The 9,568-nt window shown below is 38.4% G+C and overlaps 1 protein-coding gene across 2 annotated transcripts in view; it reads right to left on the bottom strand.

Annotated features, from left to right (window-relative positions):
- Positions 1 to 1,857: 1,857 nt before the first annotated feature.
- LOC110062377 (palmitoyltransferase ZDHHC3-like) overlaps positions 1,858 to 9,568 on the bottom strand; it is a 12,141-nt gene continuing 4,430 nt past the window's right edge. Inside the window, exons 3-9 of one of the 2 annotated variants that reach the window (XM_089297760.1) lie at positions 7,300 to 7,320; positions 6,576 to 6,599; positions 6,251 to 6,302; positions 6,062 to 6,143; positions 5,031 to 5,164; positions 4,302 to 4,348; positions 1,858 to 3,405 (exon numbers count right to left, since the gene is read on the bottom strand). In XM_089297760.1, the coding sequence (XP_089153886.1) occupies positions 3,297 to 3,405; positions 4,302 to 4,348; positions 5,031 to 5,164; positions 6,062 to 6,143; positions 6,251 to 6,302; positions 6,576 to 6,599; positions 7,300 to 7,320 (469 nt within the window). In that variant the 3' untranslated portion in view covers positions 1,858 to 3,296. The remainder of the gene's footprint in view (positions 3,406 to 4,301; positions 4,349 to 5,030; positions 5,165 to 6,061; positions 6,144 to 6,250; positions 6,303 to 6,575; positions 6,600 to 7,299; positions 7,321 to 9,568) is intronic. The other variant, XM_089297761.1, reaches the window with a different exon arrangement.

The following is a 9,568-nucleotide window of genomic DNA, read 5'->3' on the forward strand; positions in this document are numbered from 1 at the left end:
GAGTATCTACTAGTTCTTTGAGTTCCTGCTTTTCGTTTTGTTTGAAATGGAAAGGACGGTTTGAACCTTTTTAGTTAACCTTGCATGAAGTTTTAATGTCGAAATGTTAATATTAGCTCCGTTCGCTTCGTTTTATCTCTTTTCGTAGTTTGTACTTGATACTAGGTCATTTGGGAAAGTACCAAAGTCGACTGTGTCAATCTCGCACCCAGAGACCACGTTCATTTTTCAGCGAGGACACTTTAGGTCCTGGACACGAAATTATGGCTGGAAGGGGCCTGGGAACATTAAACAGTAAAGATGAAGTGTGTCGTCAAGGCGGGTTAACGTAAGCTCCTAGGATAGTATGATGCGATTTGGGGTGACAACCATGAGGACACAGAACACTTTGACAAGAAATCTCGATCGCATGATATTGTGTCTCACTCGTCCGAAGAGGCTCAAAGGATTTTTTCGGGTGGGGAAAATCCGCTGAACGATATGAATGCAGACGCAGAGTTACGTGAAGGCTCGATCGATCCATTTGAGGGGGTGGCGAATGGTCCTTTAAAAACCTATGGTCTCGCAAAATTTCGCCGAATTTCACGGGTCTCGCAGTCTCGTTTTTTAGCGGTTATGTGCGTCTCGCAGTCTCGTTTTTTTTCAAGGCTAAGAAAGTCGTTAAGCACCGAGTTGTTTATTTTTTTTTATAAAGTGAAATGACATCACAATATCTTAGAACCTGAACGTCTTGAGTTCGCATTTAAAACACTTTAAAGTCTCGGTCTCGCAATTGAAGAACTCAAAATGTCTCGGGCTCGCAAAGAAAAACGCTAATCTCGTCGTCTCGCAAAGTCTCGCATTTACCATTCGCCACCCCTATTTGACTTTGCGCCTGCACTCACCTCGCACAGCGGCTTTCTATAACGAACATTTCGAACCTCTGCGGAGGAGAGAAAGAAATTGTGTTCTGGGGTCTGTTTCTCGAAAGCCCGGGAAACTTTTCGGTTTTACATTATCTGTATTAAAAACAGAAAGGTTTTTTTACGCCTGAAACTTCTTGTATGAAGTGAACTTCTGGTCATATTAAATAAAACAGCTCTGTAATCATAAGGCTCGAGATTTTGATATGGCTTTCCGGGTGCGAAAACTTTTCGGGACCTTCGAAAAACGGGCCCCTGTTGTCGATCTGAAATACCTTGGGTTCAGCAGTTCAGCGCGTCCTATAATATGTATTGATGGTTACCGCGGAAAAAGTAGTTTCCGAGGGTTTTTTGACCGGCTAAACAACATGCATTGCCTTAGTTTACGGTTTCACGGAAATTCAGTTATCCAACCTGGGCATAACCTTTACGTAGAGCTGTAGTATAAAATCCCTATATTTAATTACGATAAACCGTAACATGTGATTTATACGGCCACAGAAGTCACTATCACTTGTCTTGTTCCCAAGGTCTCTCTACCCATATCCTGGGGCAGTAAGGAAAGACGAGTTTGGGTTAACCGAGAAAGCAAACAGGACAAGTCATGAGCTACGTCACGGTTTGCGCGTCTTGAAAAGTTTAGGCTAAATTTTTTCAAGGTCGCCGTTTTCAATCCGTGTGAATCTTCTCCATCCTTAACCATCCTTGTTCCAATATGGTTTATTATTATCTCTTTAGTGTTCTTCTATCTTAGCAAACGATCATTTTCAGGTTTCATTTAATTTAAAGGTATTTTTTTTTCGTAGCTAAAAGACCTAAAATAAATACCGTGACTGAGCTCATTCAAACAGGCAGGTGAATTACACCTCTGAGGTATCAATGTGTTAAAACAACAACAACAACAACAACAACAACAACAACAACAACAACAACAACAGTAGAATGGTAAACTGTCAATATTCAACAGACTAGTTTATTTATTAAGACACAAACTGAAGTTTGTGTCCTTCATTACTGTTAACTTTAAATACACTTACAACACACGCAGGCGCCGAGTTAAATTCTTGGTCTTTTCAAGAGCTGAACTGACATTACATCATTACATTGACGACTAAGGAAGAGTTTCGATTTGTTTTGTTCACACCTTTTCCATTCAAATTATATTCTTAACGGGAAATCCTAAAGGTTAGCATACATCTTTTCTATAAGTTAAAACATACTATTCCTAGAATATATCAATACGTTACTAAAGGTTTAAAATGACGTTTTTATTTGATACGGGTTTAGTCTTCAAATCGTTTATTCCCAATAACTACGCATGTAATGTCCATGTTTTTTCACAGCATGCGGTTACCTGGATTCGATGTAGATATTTTGTAGCTTTCCACAGCTTTCATTTATGTCGTTGGCATGGTAACAAATCGCCGCTGTAAAAAAACAATCAAATTGAAAAGCAAGTTCTAAAATAAACGTCACGTTTCTGGGTGAAATATATTCTGAATTGTTTTTTTATAAAGTATACATCTTTAGCGTTCGAACGTACGGCCAGTAAGTATAAGAGAAAGCCAAGAAATGCTTGCTTTCGTGTGAAAAGGAACTTTTAAAGTATTTCATGAGAACAAGTACTTGATTTAGCGAAAATCCCGTCTCCAAGAAGAATTCAAAAGGGAGCTTAAGCATTGATGACAACGACGTCGAAGACGACACATGGTAAAAAATGAATTTATATTCTACCTTCGAAACTTGCAATTATCTAGATCTCTTCAGTACACTTATTGGTTTAAAAACCTCTTAAGCTAAGTATGTAATGACAGCGTTCAGTTCCAAAACGAAATACGAAAAATTACTTGTCGTGGTTCACGTTGTCCAACATACTTCGAGTTTGATCATTTCACATTGTTGTTTTGGAGACAACGGCTGAAAACTAACTCTTTGGTTTGGTAACGGTCTCGTTGGCATGCTTGAGCTCCCTAATGAGACAGCGGCCTTACGTCATCAAAGTTGCTAAGCAACAAGGGATCTCCTCATTGCGTCATGCTGACGTGGCAACGTTCGTAGCACTCGTGAGTGCTCGTGCTGTCGTCTGATTGGGTGAGAAGAATCGGACACTCTCCGAATCCTTCAACGACGATTTCCCCCAAAACGGTACTTGCTCCTCCGGCTTAGCTCAGTAAAAGGCACTTTCGACAACGGTTCTTGCACTTGTGAGGAGAATTGGGCTGCAGTAACAGACAAGCTGTAAGATGATCGGTTCTGGAAAAAGAACTTCTGCCAGCAGGTTGGTCCTTTTGGAAAAGCAGGTGGAACGTTTGAGCTTTGCTCTCGCGACAAATCACCATTGTACAAAATGACATGTTGCTTGTGATACAGTTATTTATATGAGTGAGGCTTGGTTTAGACATCGTGAAATGTGAAGTTTGCTCGCCGAGACGGGGCTGACGAGAATGGAGAAAACCACGAAATAGAAAAATACCCTCCAAACACATCTTGTAGATTTTCATACCTGAAACAGAACGAAGATCAGAGTTTAGTTCGCTTCTTGTCCGTGTAAGTCTGGCAATAAGTGATTTTATTATATGGCTAGCTCCGCGAGCGGGCAAGATGAAACAAATCCTGCGCCGTGATTGGCTACCCGAGCGGGCAAGATGGAGCTATCTTGCCCGCTCGGGACTACCCGCCGTGTCCCGCAAGAAAAATCTCCCCAAAAGCCATATAATAAATCCTTTATTGACCAAGCTTGTTCGGTCAAGATGGCTGGATATTGGCCTCGTTCTTTTTTTGCGAGTTTATGGACCTCGACTCCGTCTCGGTCCATAAACTCGCAAAAAAAGAACTTGGCCAGTATGCAGCCATCTTGACCTCACACTTGGTCAATAACCCATACGTAGTATACCTTACACTCTAAGGCCGCTTATGTGAGCTTCCCGATAGACAGACTTCAAGCGAAATTGTTGAAGAAAACGTCAATTTTCTAGTTGTCTAATAGTGCATACTTGTTTAGTGTACTCTTTTAACACTTTCACCAGCAGTTTAGTCTTGTTTTTCTTTTTTAAATTTAGTTTTTTATTTGACGCAACACTATAAAGATTCCAAGAATATTTCCAGTGCTCGCGGTTTTTACTGTAACCGAAGAAAAAGTTAAAATATTGGGAAGGATCAAAATAGGGGGAAAAAGAAATACAGAGAGAAAGAGGCTGAAAAATTGCTATACCTACCATAAAACGGTCCGAATTTTAGTGGGAGTTTGTTAGGCATAATGTAACGTCCCAAAACTGTACTAAAACGAGGAAGAAACTTCTTATTGCTGGATTGGGATAGATGCTCCTAATTCGGAAATGTTACCAAAAGGCTTATCCAACTCACGGCCATCTAAAAGAAACGACAGAGAATTGAACTTACACAGAAGTCTTGTTTGCTACTCTCTCCTTCTTTAAATTCTCTATTCCCTGTTGGAAAAATAAATAACAATATTAAAAAAAGATGGGCACGATAGCGGGAATCATCACGGCTGTGTAATCTGATGAAACAAGAGACGAACCTACACATCGGGGCAGAGAAGTTCAGCATGCCGATCATGAACACAAACAACGGGTCAGTGGGAACATTTGATTGGCTGATTGGCTAAGGTGTAACCCATTGGCTTCCTCAAATTTTAAGGCTTTTGCAAACCATGGGCAGAGCAAAATGTGGAAGATAAGTTCAATGGCTCTGCATGTACGTTACGAATAATTCGCTAAATTCTGCAACACAACCGACTGACTGACGGACTGACTGACTGACTGGTACTTTTAAGAGATTTCTTAAAAATTTCCGACGAGCACCCGCTATGTTTTTGTAAGGGAGTCTTTCCCGGGCATGTGTGGCCAAAGTCGCCATTCTGCTTGCTGACTTAAGCTTCCTCTTTTGAAAATACGGACAAAGTTAGCGGTTTACGAGACTCGTAACACACGAATTCCTCTTCAGCTCAACAGTACATGTATCTCCACCCATAAAAGCCCTTTTCCACCAAAGAAAGCTAGCTACTCAAAATCAGAAAAGCATGGAGAATGTACAATGCAGTGCAGTATTACATGAAAAAAATTATGTCTGTACGATCATACCTACTTTTCCTTTTGAGAGTGAACTTACCGTTTCATCCTTCACTATAGACGTGACTTGTGTACAGAACATAACAAGCGTGAAAATTCCAAACAGCAATCCCTCAAACACTAGAAAAATCATCAATAAAATGGCAGAGGCCACTGGTATAAAGGTACAATCTGCTGAGAGGGAAAAGAGAAGGTTGGTGTTAAACTGATGTATCATGAATAATTCATTCACGATATCAATTATTGTGCAGAATACTTTCTCCAACAACAGCTTTGTAAGAAATGACCTCTAGGAAATGGGAGGAAAGTGTCAATTAAGTATTAACTGAAGGACTTTTCTCTCTTTTCTTTCTTTTTCATTTGTACTGTGAAGATTACATCCAACAACACAATATTATGGCCTGTTTAAATGCACCCCCTCCCCTCAAATAAGATTTTGTGCTTGAAATGTCTATGGCATGATAGTTGACGAGGGCACCGTCCAGTCAGCAATCACGCATTTGTGCCCTTGTCAGCTATCACGTATAGAATTTGAGAGCACATAATCTGATTGTTTTATTTTAAATCCACTGGTCATTCAAAACGTTATAAAAATCCTCTTCACACACGCTTCAAAAAGGCAAAGAAGCAGTTACCATTTAGCTAACAACCACACACTGCTAGGTTACTCACTATCTACAACAGAATAGATAGTGAGTAGCGTAGCCAATCAGAGAACAACATTCTTGTTAGAACACTAGTAGACAGGCTTTTAGCCAGATGGGTGTCCAGGCATCCTGTGGACGGCCATTTATTGAAGAAAATCGTTTTATTTTTCATATGTGGTCTTATAAATTGTTCTTTTGAGCAGGCCCTATAGCTCATTTTGGATGCCCACTGGCTAAACGCCTACCAGTAGATTTAAGAGAGATGTAAAATTTTGCACAATAAATTGCTTACTAGATAGCTTCATGCAAACACAAGAGAAGGTTCAGGCAAATTCAAAAATTGATTTACCTCTTAATCTGAGCGGCCATTCAGTGAGGGTTTTAACCTAATTCTAATTCACTGTTACTAAGCATCGTTACTCACCGTTCCATTCTTTATCAGTACAAATCAGGATTTGTCTAACTGTTAAACCCAAGGCATACACTGATATCGCAAAAATGTAGAGCTGAAAAGGATTGCATTCAAAAATTTCATCACTAGATTCAACTAGTAGTGCCACAATAAATAACGTTCTGAATCAATAAACTCTTTCTCAACAAGCAAAGTACTCACTGTGAATAAAACAAAGAATTTCTGGTTGTCTTCACCAACACAATTATTTATCCTGTAAGAAGAAAAACAAACCTTTGAAATTTAATATTGACGAGTTTGTTTTAGATGACAGAGATGTATATATGTAGAGTGCTGAACTCATTCAGTGACTTGTAAGACAAAACCTAATATATTTTTTTGACAAATTTAAAATCAATTTCCTTTTGTTACAATAACAATTTACTATGGTGTCAACTATGAAATTTTATTGCTACTCTTGAATGATTGTTTCTCTCAGGTGGTTGTTACCTTGGCTGATGTTAGGATAAAAATATTCTTTACGTACCATGGACAGTGGTGATCCATTTTCCTGAAAGGAAGTGAGAACGTTTTAGACAATGTATAAAAAACTGGACGGACAAGGTAATTACTAGGTAAAGCTGTGATCATATATTTTGTAACATTAATCCTTCATTTATTCCAAGTATATTTCCTACAAAGGGAGGCAAGTTCCACTAATTCTGGTCACTGCATGTTCAGCCCAGGGGGTCTGATACGGTGATATGTGACCCCACACAGAAGTCCTTGGAAGACAAGAGAGAATATATATGTTGTAGGGCAAAATGAAATTCAGGTTAAAATGAAATTCCTCTGTCTCTTAACCCTAATTATTCATGGATCATGAATAATTAGGGTTAGAAGACAAAGGAAATTGAGAATCAAACCAGTTTAAAATCATTTTAACCTGAATTTCATTTTGACCTGCAGCAAAGATACAGACTAGGATGAACTGTAGAATCTAAACCAGAGTCCTGGATCACCAGCAATGCTGTTGTTATTTCATGGTATGGACATCGGCATAAACTGATGGCAAAGATGATCAATAAGCTTTATCTGATCTCAAAAATATAATGGAACACTTCAGACTTTCTCTTTAAAATTTACACAAGTTGTGTATTTGACCTTTTCTTTTCAGACACAGATAGTAAATCAAGTACAATTTCATCAACCATGTTGGATACCGATGACCACATGCTCTTTTTAAGACTGTAGGAAAACAAGGGACTTACCTAATACACCTCTGACATGTGCTGCATTTATGAAAAACACCAAACAAACAAACAAGTCAGCATAACAGTGTGACAATCTCCAGCAATAATCTAAGGCTTTCAGTTGCCATTGTTACATCAATTTCTTGCAGTTTATGAAGGGTTATGTTCATTGGTCAAGCAGACTGTGACCTCGAGAGTTGGCTGTTGAGACCACAATGCAGGGCAGGAAAAAACCTAGGTCTGATTGCCCAGGGCAAGTAAATTTTGCTCTTTTTTGGGGCAAGTGAAAATGGAAGTGTGGTGGTCCGGTGGGCAAGTGAAATTAGCCTCAGTAGTCGTGTTAGTGATCATTTTTAATCAAAAAAAATTGCAAAAATTATGACTGCAAAATGAGCAAAACAATAAGTTGAAAGGATAGACTGAATTACAATCCAAGAGTTCTTTGCTCGTGTTTATTGCACGCCTAAATTGGGAAAGTTAAATTTAGTGGGGGCAACTGAAAAGTGCAAATGTACTGGTCCACTGGGCAACTGGAATTCAAAATTTTTTTCCTGCCCTGCAATGGAAATTTGTTGCACTTTCTGAGTGAGATTTAGATTTAAATTTTGAAGTGTACAAACCAGGTAATTTAACATAGGGACTCAGCATTTTATGGCAACAAAATTATTCCATAAGTGGTCTGTTTTTTTCCTATGAAAGGTCTTTAATTGTCTCATGCAAGGTCACATGATGAGAACAAGTTCCTTTGTTGTCTCTGCATGTCACATTGGCTGTTGTTACACTGATTGCAGAAATGGTTTTAATGCATGGATAATTTATGCAAGGAACATGATTGTCAACAGCAACACACAGATTTTCTCTGCCATTTTTTTTCAGGAAGGGCTGCTATAGCACAGGCTAGTTTTCAGGAGAGGTTTAATCAAACGTCTAAGACATCCTGGCAAGCTCTCTTTCCCTCCACCCCTACTCCAAACAACAAAAAACAAAAAGGTAGCTAGTCCAAGCAATAATAATATTACAAATGAACTTAACAAATACTCCACAAAAATAGGAGACTGTACACATCTCAGTTCTTGTTATGAACATAGTATTAATAACAAAGCATTCTATGGCATATAATGAATGTAAGGACACATTGTATAGTTGCCTTCCCCTTCACCCCTTAAATGCTAACTGCAAGCAAACAGCAGTAAATAGATGCTAACCGCAAGCTAACAGCAGTAAATAAATGCTAACTGTTAGCAAACAGCAGTAAATATTTATTTAAATATAGTTAAACCCTGTGATTGCTATGTTTTCAAGCAAACTGGTTGGTCTTATTTTTGTGCAAATTTTTTAATTTCCCAAAATCTTCATCTATGTTGATCCAGTACAATAATTATTATATGCAAGGGTTTGTTCAACTTCCATAGGTCATCACTTTGAAAACTGCAGAACTAAACTAGTCTTTGCAACTAGTCACACCCAAAACGTTTACTATGATTGGTTCACAGAATATTGTTTGCTAAGTAAAAAACACCTTAGTACAGTAATATGCCATTTCCGTCTTCCTTTTTATCTCCTTTTGAAAATGAATCTTGGTACAAAACCTTTCATATGGAAATGAGTTTGATTTGCAAGACAACAAACATGCAAGAAAAGGTTGTGCACCAAGACTTGTTTTGACACTGTACAGAGGTAAGGGCAACTTGAAAATAACTTACTCTTATTGCTTAACCTTTTTAATTGTTTATACAATTGATAATTAATAAACAGTTAAACAACTAGCACCAGTTTTTTTGTTTTTAAATAATTATCAAGCCATACAACATTGTTCATCATATCTATATAACAATTTCTCAATTGTGACTGGTTCTCCACATGCCTATCTGTCATGCACGATCATAGTAATAAAACCCTAATACCATAACACCCTAACAACCTAATACCCTAATACCCAAATACCCTAACAGCCTTAAAACCTAATACCTTAACACCCAAATACCCTAATACCCTGACACCCTGACACCCTAATACCCTAATACCCTAATACCCTAATACCCTAATACCCTAAAACCCAAATACCCCAGTACTCTAATATTCTAACATCCTAATACCCTAATACCCTGACACCCTGACACCCTAATACCCTAATACCCTAATACCCAAATACCCTAACAGCCTTAAAACCTAATACCTTAACACCCAAATACCCTAATACCCTGACACCCTGACACCCTAATACCCTAATACCCTAATACCCTAATACCCTAACACCCTAAAACCCAAATACCCCAGTACTCTAATA

The sequence above is a fragment of the Orbicella faveolata genome, unplaced genomic scaffold (genome assembly GCF_042242905.1).
Source record: "Orbicella faveolata isolate gen_17 unplaced genomic scaffold, um_ofav_v1 contig_3, whole genome shotgun sequence".
NCBI lineage: Eukaryota > Metazoa > Cnidaria > Anthozoa > Scleractinia > Merulinidae > Orbicella > Orbicella faveolata.